Below are 13,535 nucleotides of genomic sequence, written 5' to 3'. Positions count from 1 at the left end.
TGGTATAAATAATGTAGTTGGGCTTTAGGCCATTGTCTAGTTGGGCTATAGGCCCGGTTCTGTTAGAGTTTGAGTGGGCGGTTATCGAGCTTATCATATCGTTGATGTATCGATGTCAAATGTAACGACATACGTAGATCGTAGTTGACTTCCAAAAACAAAAGTAAATTAGGGGGCCAAACGGGAATCTGGTCATTAACCGGGGAAATAACCCTAAACTAAAACACCTCAAGAAAACTAGGAGGGTTAGTTTTGAAGTTGGTCAAAAGATAAACCGAAAATGGCAACTTGATCACAAAATGCGGGCCACATTGAAATTTAACCCTATCTATCCCTTTTAGTCGTTAATAAGAGTTCAGGCAGGACTTAGAGCTTTGCTTGAAGTCTTGAAGATATCATCACTTGTTTTCTTTCACTCCGACTAACTTATCTTCACTCCGTCGAGATACAGAGAGAGAGAGAGAGAGAGAGAAGAGAGAGAGAGAGAGAGAGAGACGGAAGAAATGGTGGGCATTGGTGGGAAGAAAATGGGTCTTGACATTAGAGGGAATCCTGTGGGTCAGGTTCTGGCAGCCATGGCTGCAGCTCTTCTTCTTCGTTTCTTCTCTGGCCCAGGTCCGGCAATTTTACCTGAAAATGAGGCAGCAGGAGATGAAGACGAAACCCATGATGAAGAAGGAATCCCAATCCCTGGGAAAGTTGTTCCGGTGACAATTCAGTGGAGCAATCTCACATGTTCTCTCTTTGACAATTCTGGAAAAACAGTAATTATCTCTATCATTAACACTGAGTTATTTCAATTAGTTGTTTCATTTCAAAGATCAAATACCGAGTTGTCTGATTAGATAGAAACTATAGTAATTTAGTAAATATGTTGTGATGTTTAGAGGTGAAATTCTTCTTTGTTTATTATCTTGTTGGGGAGATAGATAGGGTTAGAACTTAGAGGCATGGGTGGTTTTGGTTTGATGATTGGTGACGCAGCGGAAAACTCAGAAAAACCTTAGATGTGTGTCTAAAACTTAGAAAACTCGTAACTCACAAAGAGTAAAACAAATACCTGAATTTTATTGATAAAATTGAATGAAAAACTAATCAATTTCGAAAGAAAAACTGTTGAACAAATAATTGCATTGATCTCAAAGAGATAGAAAACTACCGAAAGAAAACTTTCTAAAGGAAAACTTACTAAAAATGGTAAGAAAAAAACTACTAAAAGTCCGTTTTGAGGACCTAAACGATGGAATTCGACAACCAAAGTGGCCTGATTGTGGTGTTAGCGACAACGAATGTGTCGAATGTTATTTCGCACCAACGCCCAAAATTTCGTCCAATTCCGACAGCCGTAGCTTAGTTTTTGGTCATTTCAGGCGCTCGCCTTTATTTTTGGCCGAATCGATTTCTTCTATGTATTTTCGGTCAATTCCTCTACATCAATTGGTTGCTTAGTTTCTTAAATGGATCCATCAAAACATTAAATGTGTATGATCATCACACTGAATGGGTTGGTAATCGAGATATGAGTTTCGCTTAGGTTACATTGATGGTGTACATTAGTAGATGAGTTATCAAATTTGAGTTTCAAATTAAAATTTGATAACAATACATTTGTAAAGATGTAGTACGACTTTTTCGTTTAGTTTCCCTTTTTCTTTGACATGGACTCCAAGAGTCATTATAACAAATGGCATTGATTATGTCATGAGGATTCAACATGAGAACTGAAGAAGCACATGAATTTCCATAACTTGGTCCTTATTAGCCATCAAACTACTACCTAAGAGGCCTTTAGGCCATCAAAACCACTCTTTACTTTATTTACACCATACATGGAATAATTTGACTTCAAGAGGGTAAACTACAACCTCAAGACTCTGACCCCGCGACCTCTAGTTGTTTGAGACAAGTGCACAACCAACTTAGCTATCAGTCAATGTGCAACATTCTGCGTTTTGGCATTTCAAGTTCACTATATTTCACATTTTGTGGGTTTGTTTTGTAACATATTGTGAATAAACTCTTGCGAATCGAATTTATCTTCTTCTCTAATCTTCAATATGAAGACAAAACATTAGAAGTCTTGATTCTTGTACATTGAAACATGATGTCGTTTACATTTGGAGGGTTTATTCGTTGTCACTGTCAACTCAATTTTACACTAAGCTTTTGAAGTTTGGCAAACATAATGCAGGTGAGGTTCCTGCTGAAAAATCTAAGTGGAGAAGCAAAATCTGGAAGACTACTAGCTATAATGGGCTCATCTGGGTCTGGTAAAACCACCCTCCTAAATGTTCTAGCCGGACAGCTCGCTGCTACTCCCTCCCGGTTGCATTTGTCCGGCATTCTCCAACTCAATGGGAAACCTTTCTCAAGAAAAGCTTTTAAGTAAATCTTTATCTCATTTTTTGTTATTGTTGTTGTTGTTCTTGTTGTTTACTTCTTGTTTCAATGGCTGGCAGATTTGCTTATGTGAGACAGGATGACCTTTTCTTCTCTCAGCTGACTGTGAGGGAAACACTATCTCTTGCTGCTGAACTCCAGCTCTCGGACATACTTTCTGCAGAAGAGAGAGATGATTATGTGAACGGTCTTCTCTTTCGCTTGGGCCTGGTAAAAGTTGCCTTATACTTTGTAGCCTAACTCTTCTTTAATTTTTTACTTCGCCATTATGGTTATTTCCTTTGCCAGTAAATTGTACTCTTGTTCTTTTTGCCTCCAATTACAAGATTAGAAGAATCATTTGTAGCCTAAAACCAAGTTGTGCGATAACAGTAATTGCCCCCTATTCGGTTCAACCTTTAAAGCGTGTTTGGCACGTGACTGTAGCCAGGAATCCTTTGGGGGAATGAACCACAAACACACCTACCCTTGGCTTTGCGGTTACCCTCTTCGGACATTTTTTCAAAGAGGGTGATCATATTATGCCTGGAAATCAATCTCTGGTAATATTACCTTCGCAAAATGCAATCTCTGAGTGCTATTTCTCGTAGTCCATTTCCATTCTCACGCGCCCAGTGTTCTGTTAATGGCACTAATCTATTAGGCTATCATACACAGTGAAGTAGGTAGTTCCAGCCATTGTTATCGTATTTTATTTTAATTTGTTTACAGTTATTTGACTGGGCCATCCACCTTTTATGACGTATCCAAACTAATTATGTTGTTCTTTTGGTTGTTGCCTTTACTCTCCTTTAAAGGGCAGTTGTGCTGATTCCAGTGTTGGTGATGCAAAAGTCCGTGGAGTTAGTGGAGGTGAAAAAAAACGTTTATCCCTTGCATGCGAACTTATTGCGAGCCCCTCTGTTGTATTTGCTGATGAACCAACAACTGGTATGCATTTTATTTACATATCTAGGTTCAATATCCCTTTGATTTGTTCCGTCTACTAGAGAAAAGAAACAAAAAATCAGATCAGGTAGTAAAGAAGCTACTGCCCCTAGCTTAGGGCATAAGCCTCTTACGCTCTTTTGCATTTCTAACATTGACTAAGGAAATTGTAGGATCCATCTGATGCAAAAGAATATTGGAAGGTTTAGAATTCATAAAGCCCAAATATTTACATTCAGTACCATGGTCATAAGCGAAATAAAAACAATGGAAGAATATGTACAAGGACAAAAAATTATCCACTCAATGTATGGTTTAAAAAGTTTGTGGAATATCCAGGACTTGATGCATTCCAGGCAGAGAAAGTAATGGAGACACTGTCGCAACTTGCAAGGGATGGGCATACTGTGATTTGCTCGATACACCAGCCTAGAGGTTCCGTTTACAAGAAGTTTGATGATATCTTATTGCTAGCAAATGGTGCAGTCGTTTATGCTGGACCTGCACACAACGAACCGCTATCGTACTTCTCAAAACTTGGGTTGGTAGCTAAACTCTATTTTAATTGTACTGCACTAAAGCTCTCTTCCTTTTGTATACTCAGTTTCATCTTCCTAGTGTCATTTCCTCTTCCTTCATCATACTCATTTTAGCTAAATTAGCATCAGCAAGTGCTGTTTCTAAAATTCAGTATTTAGCAAAATTAACGGTGTCATCATTTATATGAAGTTTGTAACTATTAAATGATCTTCAATATAGTCAATTTTTCAATCTTGGGAAGCACTAACAATGAGTTGATGGTTGTCGAAATAGATATCAATGCCCAGATTTTGTGAATCCGGCAGAATTTTTGGCGGATCTCATATCCATTGACTTCAGTTCCACTGAAAGTGTTTCGTCTTCTCAGAAGAGGATAGATGGCCTTGTTGAGGCATTCACTCGGAACACATCAACTATCCTTTATGCAACTCCACTTGTCAAAACGGAGGTCTCTAAAACAATTACAAAGTCAAACAAGAACTCTATAAAGAGAAAAGGTGGTTGGTTGAGGCAGTTCCGTCTGCTCCTGAAACGAGCATGGATGCAGGTTATTTCTCTTTTTCATTGTCAATCACATTTCCAACTACAAGGCGTGTTTCTTCTTCAATTGTTACAATGTGTTAATGCCTTCAGATGAATTTCTTTGAGAATTCCATTCGTGGTCTTTAAATTTTCTATTAAAAAACGTGCTAATGCATTCAGACTGGTTAAATAGTGCTAATCATGGAAAATAACTCCTCATGGAAAAATTATGACTCCACATATTTGAGTGCTTAGGCATTTCAATTGAAATTCACGCGTAAACTAGTATATCTGTCTGTACATGTATCCCATTATATGGTGATGTACCCCATTACATGTTAGGAACAATTGATTAGTTAATGTTGGCGTGGCTATCTGTCTGTACAATCATCTTTTATTCAAGCTTTTCTTAAAACTAATTGTTTTTAGCCCTCAGGCTTCTCGTGATGGTCCTACGAACAAAGTTCGCTCAAGAGTTTCTGTTGCATCAGCTATAATATTTGGGTCGGTTTTTTGGAGAATGGGAAGGTCCCAGACATCTATACAGGACAGAATGGGTTTACTTCAGGTATGACTAATGGTATAACAATATAATAATATAATCCTTGTCTTTAAGGTTAATATGCTGCAAAATATTTTTCCGGAGACGTATTAAATCACAAAAAAGTTAATGCAGCTGATCTTTTCTTGGTTCTCTCTTTCTGTTTTTCCTTGTAACTAATTCTCAATGATATTTAACGTAGTTCACTTCACCATGCTTTATCATCATATTCAAGATAGAATTATATCAAATTCTTCTTTTTTAAGGTCGCTGCAATAAACACAGCAATGGCTGCTCTTACGAAGACTTTGACTTTGTTTCCGAGGGAGCGCGTAATTGTAGATAGAGAGCGTGCTAAGGGGTCTTACACGTTAGGACCCTATCTGCTTTCTAAACTGTTGGCTGAAATCCCTATTGGAGCAGCATTTCCTTTGATGTTTGGTGCAGTTCTATATCCAATGGCTCGTTTACATCCAACTCTGTCCAGGTGAGTCTCCCATTTTTCTGCAGCAATCACTTTCATTCTTTGATTCAAAACTTCTATTTTATAATGTTTGCAATTGCGATATGGTAATATGCATATCCGATTCTTCTTGTAATTCTAGCAGTATGCACCGCCTAAAATTGACAAGCAAGAGTTTTCTAACTGAGATCTGTTAAGAATCAACAGTATAAAAACTGAATTAGGTACAAGTTTAGAATTTCAGATAAATATGATTAAGAAGAAGACAATTATGAGCGGCTTTCACAATTGATGCTGTCAATGGTGATGGGTTCCCAAGTGGAAGCATCAAATTTATAAATACCACTCACTAGATGATTGTTTGAGACCACCTTTTGGGACTGCGTCCTTTAAACTCATGCCCAACATCCTCAAAACCAACACTCTAGATTCCAATTTGATGTAAAGATGTTGACTGAAACTTCTATGATGGTTTACTTGAGTAAAACTATACAGTTTATCACAAAAATTTCTCTCTACCTTCTTGATTTTATCCAAATATAAATGTTACCTTCGAAGACCATTCCTTTTTTTCTTACAGGTATTTTATAAGTAGGACAAAAGTCCCTCTTCTCGTAGGTTCACAACTCCTCTCCACAGCAATTAGGGATCATAGAAAATAAAAGTTAGTTCACATCAGCAATGATCTTATCAATCTTCAGCTTTAGCAAGTATTTCATGAATGTGCACCTGATGTCTTCGGTCGAAAGAGATTCATACAAAAAAAACTAATTATAAGCTTTAGATGTCGATAAATGTAGACGACAACTTGTTTTCTTGGTTTTCTTCTGCTTCAGCTGAAATTCTTAAATTTCAGGTTTGGGACATTTTGCGGACTTGTGACAGTGGAGTCATTTGCTGCATCCGCAATGGGTCTTACTGTTGGAGCCATGGCTCCAACACCTGAAGCAGCACTAGCCTTGGGGCCATCTCTTATGACTGTCTTTATTGTATTTGGAGGCTATTATGTTAATTCTGACAACACTCCAATGATATTTCGTTGGATTCCCCGAGTTTCTCTGATACGATGGTAAGTAATATTCGTCAAGTTTCTCTATAAGAATATCCTACAGCAAGAATATTCTAATTCTTTTTCTTATTTTCTTTGTTTCCAGGGCCTTTCAAGGGCTTTGCATAAATGAGTTCGGCGACCTACAATTTGATCATAAAAACCCCACTGATGTTCAAACAGGAGAGCAGGTAAAAAGAGCTCATCCAACTTTTTCATTTGATCCTTAACAAATTGAATCCCTAGAATCTCGGCAAACAGGAATCATCAATTGTAATTCTTTTGATATATTAATTTCCCAGTATTCACTAATATATTAAGAATTTCACGAAGAAAACTTTTAAATGGTTATGGTGAAACCCCAATAAAAGTTTGAACTTGGAATCTAGTATGCATTGATGAATTCTAGTAAAATATTAATGTTATCTTCGTCTTCTCACAACCCTTGGATTTTGTGGCAGGTGCTAGAGAGGCTCTCATTTGGAGGTAGCCGGATTAGAGATACGGTGATGGCACAGGGTAGGATACTGTTATTTTGGTATTGGACCACTTACCTTCTCCTTCAGAAAAATAAGCCCAAATATCAACAGCTTCTACCACCTCCTACTGACCAACTCCATGAATACCAAGAGATTGAACCTGCAACTTATATGGGCAGTATCAACCAAGTTGATCCTCCTGCATCGGACCAAGTTGATCCTCCCGCATCGGACCAAGTTGATCCTCCTGCATCGGACCAAGTTGATCCTCCCGCGTCGGACCAAGTTGATCCTCCCGCGTCGGACCAAGTTGATCCTCCCGCGTCGGACCAAGTTGATCCTCCCGCGTCGGACCAAGTTGATCCTCCTGTATTGGACCAAGTTGATCCTCCTACATCGGACCAAGTTGAACCTACCCAGCAGTTGGAGTCTCCTCCCCTTGATCAAATCCAACCTTTCATTATAGAAGGACTGTAAATTAGTTTAAGCGAAGTGTGAACTCTTTTGAACTACGAGTAGATGCTTGTTGCAACTGAAAAAAGAGAAGTACGGGGTGCATGATTGTTATTAGAATAAATGCTGATCATGAGTTTTTATTATGGCTCTGTGGACTAAACCTCCGCCAGGGGATGGATTTTGTCGCACAGATTTCCAAACCCGATATTTCATGTTATAGAAGATTAGTTTTAGAATGTTTCTGTAATAAGAAGAAAACACATGTTTTGAGTTCGTGTAATGCTCGTATCGTTGTACTTTATAATTGTTTGCACGGCCGTTGTACTTCTACATACTAGTTTTCCAAGTGGTGAAAGCTGAGAGTTATGCACTGTAATAGTGCCTCTAGCCTTGTTGAGCCATAGTTAAACGTTCAGTTTATTTTTAAGTACAGATCAACGAACACACACCTAATGCAGTCTATTGCCAAGGAAGATCCTGACCCGACATGGCTGAGTAGAGATCATCGGGGTTATAGCGGTAACTCTTGTTGGCAGATCTCTCCACAAGGATTAAGACATTGATCGAAGAGACCTTTAAAGTCCGCCTAATTCTCAACTGAACCATCTCTTTGCTTGAATCAGTTGGAGTCCAAGCATCACTCGGAGGCAATTAGAAACTCTCCAAGTTCATAATCCAAGAAGATGAGCAATAAACTAGTTCAACAAAAAAAAAAAAGATGAGCAAAATTAGGTATAAGCATGTACATTTCAGAGGTACAGAATATTCTCCTGCCCTCTTGAATCAAACTATACCGGATTGAAATACAAGATTTGGAAGAGAAACAAAAGGAGAAAGGGCAATCGGAATAATCAAGTTTTGCACTTCCTTTTTCTTATTAATCTTTTGAACAGAAGTTGAAAGTGGTCTGAAGCAGAGCAGATTCCACATGAAAACTGGTTTGTTTCTTCTAGCTGATACCAGAATACACCAACAAAAACAAAAGCCGAAAAACTATAAATAGAGAAAAGGAAAATGAAAGGGGCTAATGACAAAGTTGATCTCAAAAAAAGAACTGCAAATCCTGGCAGAAGTCAGGAGCGAATTGACTGGGTAGAAAAACATAGATACGGGATTTGATTAAGCAGCCGACTCCTTGGCAATCTTCTCAGCCTTGGCCATCACCTCTTCAATTCCTCCAACCATGTAAAACGATTGCTCGGATAGATCATCATATTTCCCATCCAACACTCCCTGTTTACAAAATCCAAGTCAATCATCATAGTCCAAGTCAATCATCATAAGTAATGATGAAAATTCTTCAGTTTCAAGTCACAACTGATTAGGGTGTAATTTTTTATTACCTGGAAGCTGGTAATGCTTTCTTTCAATTCCACGTACTTTCCGGGGGCACCAGTGAAGACTTCTGCGACATGGAAAGGCTGGCTCAGGAACCTTTGAATCTTACGTGCACGAGCCACTGTCAACTTGTCGTCTTCACTGAGCTCATCCATTCCCAAAATGGCAATAATATCTTGAAGATTCTTGTAGTTTTGAAGAACCTTCTGTACACCACGAGCAGTGTTGTAGTGCTCCTCTCCTAAGATGTGGGGTGAGAGCATACGAGATGTTGAATCTAGGGGATCCACAGCTGGGTAAATACCAAGCTCAGAGATCTGCTCATTATCATAAATCAGAATATTGTCACCAAGTCAAACAATCAGTAAACTATTAGTTTCCTTGGAATAAAGAGTGAATGATAGTACCTGTCGAGATAGCACAGTAGTGGCGTCAAGATGGGCAAAGGTTGTTGCGGGAGCAGGATCAGTCAAGTCATCAGCAGGCACATAAATAGCTTGGACGGATGTGATTGAACCTTTCTTAGTAGTAGTAATACGCTCTTGTAGACCTCCAAGATCGGTAGCCAAAGTTGGTTGGTAACCCACAGCAGATGGGATACGACCAAGCAAAGCAGACACCTCGGAGTTGGCCTGAAAACGTAGGTAAAAGTGGGTAGACGTTACTAACTACCATATAAAACAAACTGAAGGACCAGAGACTTTGAGTTACTTCCCAAACTAGCAAGACTTACCTGAGTGAAACGGAAAATGTTATCAATAAAGAGAAGCACATCTTGTCCCTCGGCATCCCTGAAATGCTCAGCAACAGTAAGCCCGGTAAGTCCAACACGAGCACGAGCACCAGGGGGTTCATTCATCTGACCATATACAAGTGCACACTTGCTCTCACTCTGAAATACAGTTAGAACAACATGGTTAGCAAAAGGAGTACTGAGATAATGCATATCCATCATGTATAATATAATTAGCTGCTCCGAATTAAGATGAAGACAAATACACATTTTTCAGCAAAATAAGGAGGCATGAGAAATTGTAGCGGAGACTTGGAAAAGAATATGAAATGTGAAGGGCATTAAAAATACCTGCTTCTCTCCTAGCTTGATAACGCCACTCTCAATCATTTCTCTGTAAAGATCGTTACCCTCTCGAGTACGTTCCCCAACACCAGCGAAAACAGAGAAACCACCTGACACCAAGAAGACCAATTGAATTAAGAATAATTGTAGGCACTTTAACAAAATGTTTCTAACTTTTTTCCTTATACTAACCATGAGCTTTTGCAACATTGTTAATAAGTTCCATAATAAGCACAGTCTTTCCAACACCAGCACCACCAAACAGCCCAATCTTTCCTCCTCTCTGGTATGGTGCAAGGAGATCCACAACCTGAAAATAGTAAACAAAGGCATGGCATGTAAGATTTTATACATGGCAACTGGGATAGTCCCACATCCCTCACGAGAGAGTCCGGACCCTAGGTTATAGGTGTATGCTTAAGCTTAGTAAGTGTTGAAGCCTTTTGGGTGCTTGTGGAGCCCTCCCCAAGAACAAAACCATGTAGCCGTTGGGCTTGGGTGTTGGGTGTCTAAAGCGAAACAATATCGATAACTGCTAAGAGCATCTCCAGTGCAACACTCAAACTCTAAAACTTAGAGTGTCACATAGGGTTTTGTAGCGTTTTTCCTTAAACCATCTCCAATTTCAACCTGAATTTCTAAAAATATGTGGCAGCATTTACTATAGAGATCCTTACGAGGACACTCTAAATTTAGCGTGTCTTCTTGAGGATATCAAAGTGCCACCAAAGCAATCTATTTTATATTATAGTAAAAATATAAGTTTTAGATTTTTTTTTCTCAAAGAGTTGGATGGGAGAAGCCTTTCTAGTAGAGTATCTCTAAATGGCCAAGTAGGAAAGAGACAATTTAGGGATCCACTTTTCACACTAGACACATCGGATTTTTAAAGTTTTTCTTGAGTATTGCATTGGAGATGCTTTGAGGTTTGGGTTGTCACAAATGGTATCAGAGCCGAGGCGGCTCGTCGTGGAGGGAGGGGGACTGTGATTGTCCAAATTGCCTTCAGGAGAGTCTGGAGGTGGGGCTATAGGTGTACACTTAATCTTATCATATGACGAGGCCTTTTGGGTGGCTTCGTGCAGCCTCGCCAAGAACAAAACCCCTACCTATTGGGCTTGGGTCTGAGTGTCTAAAGCGGGGACAATATGGAAAACTGCTAAGGTTTGAGGCGTCACAATCCCACATACAAGATGATTGGGAAGAAAGAACATACCAATAGTAAATTTGAAGGAAACATATGAGTTATTAAATATAAAATTGATCAATATAAAATGTTGACATATAAAAGATACCTTAATACCAGTGACAAGGATTTGTTGTTCAGTGGCCTGCTCCACAAAGGCAGGGGCCTCACGATGGATTGGTAGAAAATGATCGGTTTCTGTTAGAGAAAATAAATAGAATGTCAAAAACATGCACAGTCAAAACAAGGAGTACTACATTTTGGAAGAAAATACATCAACTAGTGATCGGTTTCTGGCCGTACTTTTTATAGAACTATAAAAATTCATTCTCTTTTGTTTTTCCCAACTCATTTACATTAAGTGAAATTGATTCTTGTGGTAAAACATATATTTATTTTATATTAGAAAGTTTTTTGTCCAACTTATAAAGACCCCATAAAAGTAGAAATGTTCGGAAAAAGTTACAACAAGCTAAGCATAACCTAAGCAAAACTTCATGAACGGCTTTAGATTAATTCAAAAATATGCCAAGCATAAAGATTTCTTACTGATATCTCCTCTGTGATCAATAGGTTCCCCAATGACGTTCATGATACGACCAAGGGTAGCTCTACCCACGGGCACCTATGGCAAAACAAACCAAAACAATGAGACAGAAATTAGCAAGCAATAGACATCAACCAAGTCCAAATCAGTATAACCCTAAATGACCTAAATAGAATGAGAAAAGGTAATTACAGTGATGGGAGAACCAGTATTGAGGACTCTTTGACCTCTAACAAGACCTTCAGTTCCGTCCATAGCAATAGTCCTAACCATATTCTCTCCCAAATGCTGAGCCACTTCAAGAACCAAACGGATCGAATTATCCAAAACCTCAAGAGCGGTCAAGATCGGTGGCAATCCTTCTTCGAATCTAACGTCAACGACGGCACCAATAACCTGACAAACACTTCCGATGGATCCTGCTCCAGTAAACTCATCAGTGATCTTACCTTTAGATCCAGTTTTTGGGGTCGTTGGAGGTGCAGATGGAGCTGGAGCAGCGGCGGCAGAGGTAGCATAGTCTAAGACGCGGTTGAGAAGATAACCTTTAGGAGAAGGTCGAGATAAAGGAGATGGAGATCTAGGGCTGATGAGAGAAGGTTTTGATGCAGATCGGCGAGCTGAAGATCGGAGAAGAGAGGATAAAACTTTTCGAGAAGCCATTGTTTTCCTCCTTGTTTCAGGATGTGGCTACGAAAAGAGGGATTTGAGAAATGGGGTATTTAATTAGGGTTTTGGTTGAAGGAAATCCCGCATCTGAGTGAGTATGTGTTTCGATCTACTGGCGGGGCAATGCGGGACTGGAGCCAAGATTAAATAGAAAAGGACCCCCACCCTTTTAGCGTCTTGTTTAGGAAGGACAACAATAACGAGTCAACTTGTTTGGGTGCGCAGTTAACTCATGGCCCCTTACCAAGTGGAAAATTTAGGATTGACTTTTTTTTTTTTTGTGTTTCTCGTAAACAATACCATTTCAATCTAGTCTCTCATATACACACATGTCACTCATCAATCAACGGCTTGGGGCGCCCCAACAAACACACACGATGGCCCACCCGAGGCCCGAGACGTTCGAGCAAATCCACGGGATGGCTTAGAGGCATGAGACGTCTGAATCAAGACATGGGACACCCGAGTAAGCGCGCAAGATATCCTGGTCGTGGCATGGGATGTCCGAGCCACAACATGGGGGGTCGAGCAAACATACGGGATGGTCGTGTAGTAGCTTGGGACGCCTAAGCAAACACATGAGACATCTTGCCCATGGCATGAAAATCCCGAGCCAATACATAAGACACCCACACCAACACTTATGTGTGTCATGAGAAGCCAGAGCAGAGACTAAATTCGTTATTGAGGATTTACGTCAACTTGTAAGAAGTTTAAGGTTTCTATTGACGAAAATTTCTTCTTGGAAACTCAAGCACGGAGGATAGTGTATCTTTTGAATTGGTGGAATAGTATGGGTATACAACATCAATAATAGATGCTAACTAAATAGACGCCTTGACATAGAAAAAAATGTAAAGGTTTCGAAGTGATATGGGAGGCGATAAACAGATTATAGTATAAACAAATATATCAATTCTTATTCATAGAAATAAAGGGCCTAGTTGATGGAGGCATCCCACTCCCGAAGTCCAAAAATTAACTTGGTAGGAACGGTCTGAGGCGATCAAAACATAGCCAATGAGTGATACATGATTTCGGCCAAGGAATGTCTGACAACAGCGATAAGCGAATTGAGAAAAGAAGGTTCCCTTAACGCGTTGAGAGACCTGATGACGGGCGAAACAACAGTCCTGCCACATGAATATCGCAACAAAGAGATTTGGAGCTGGAAAGAAGATAGGGGGTCTAACCAAGAAGTAAGGTCGAAAGATAGGTTTAGGAACGACTCCTTTCCAGGGGTCCCGATGTACCATCATCCCCCAAATCTCCCCTTTTTTTGTTACAAAAAGGTTAACCTTAGACTATTGAATACTTTAAATTGATCAACTAAATGAGATA

General features: G+C 39.5%; 2 protein-coding genes across 3 annotated transcripts; one reads left to right on the top strand and one right to left on the bottom strand.

Moving 5' to 3' along the window:
• The first annotated feature begins 239 nt into the window (after positions 1 to 239).
• ABCG7 (ABC-2 type transporter family protein) lies at positions 240 to 7,677 on the top strand. 2 transcript variants are annotated; one of them, XM_086634971.1, is made up of 12 exons: positions 240 to 764; positions 2,192 to 2,385; positions 2,460 to 2,610; positions 3,198 to 3,330; positions 3,667 to 3,868; positions 4,141 to 4,414; positions 4,826 to 4,957; positions 5,197 to 5,417; positions 6,250 to 6,462; positions 6,548 to 6,632; positions 6,903 to 7,229; positions 7,279 to 7,677. In XM_086634971.1, exons 1-12 carry the CDS (start codon positions 504 to 506, stop codon positions 7,384 to 7,386), a joined length of 2,301 nt encoding a protein of 766 aa, XP_086491097.1. In that variant the 5' UTR covers positions 240 to 503; the 3' UTR covers positions 7,387 to 7,677. The 2 variants fall into 2 exon arrangements, with proteins under 2 accessions (XP_086491097.1, XP_086491096.1); XM_086634970.1 differs by having other exon boundaries at positions 6,903 to 7,677.
• A 547-nt stretch (positions 7,678 to 8,224) lies between these two features.
• LOC147543467 (ATP synthase subunit beta, mitochondrial) lies at positions 8,225 to 12,219 on the bottom strand. Its single transcript, XM_086634972.1, has 9 exons — positions 11,718 to 12,219; positions 11,528 to 11,603; positions 11,088 to 11,176; positions 9,985 to 10,102; positions 9,799 to 9,902; positions 9,448 to 9,606; positions 9,122 to 9,346; positions 8,720 to 9,031; positions 8,225 to 8,609 (listed from the first exon to the last, which is right to left on the bottom strand). Exons 1-9 carry the CDS (start codon positions 12,186 to 12,188, stop codon positions 8,496 to 8,498), a joined length of 1,668 nt encoding a protein of 555 aa, XP_086491098.1. The 5' UTR covers positions 12,189 to 12,219; the 3' UTR covers positions 8,225 to 8,495.
• Positions 12,220 to 13,535: the final 1,316 nt, after the last annotated feature.

Source organism: Eschscholzia californica, unplaced genomic scaffold (genome assembly GCF_041429995.1).
Source record: "Eschscholzia californica isolate CP2 unplaced genomic scaffold, dmEscCali1.0.p SCAF_4, whole genome shotgun sequence".
Lineage (NCBI taxonomy): Eukaryota > Viridiplantae > Streptophyta > Magnoliopsida > Ranunculales > Papaveraceae > Eschscholzia > Eschscholzia californica.
Note: the sequence above shows the minus strand (reverse complement) of the source record. Positions and strands in the feature narration are given on the sequence as shown.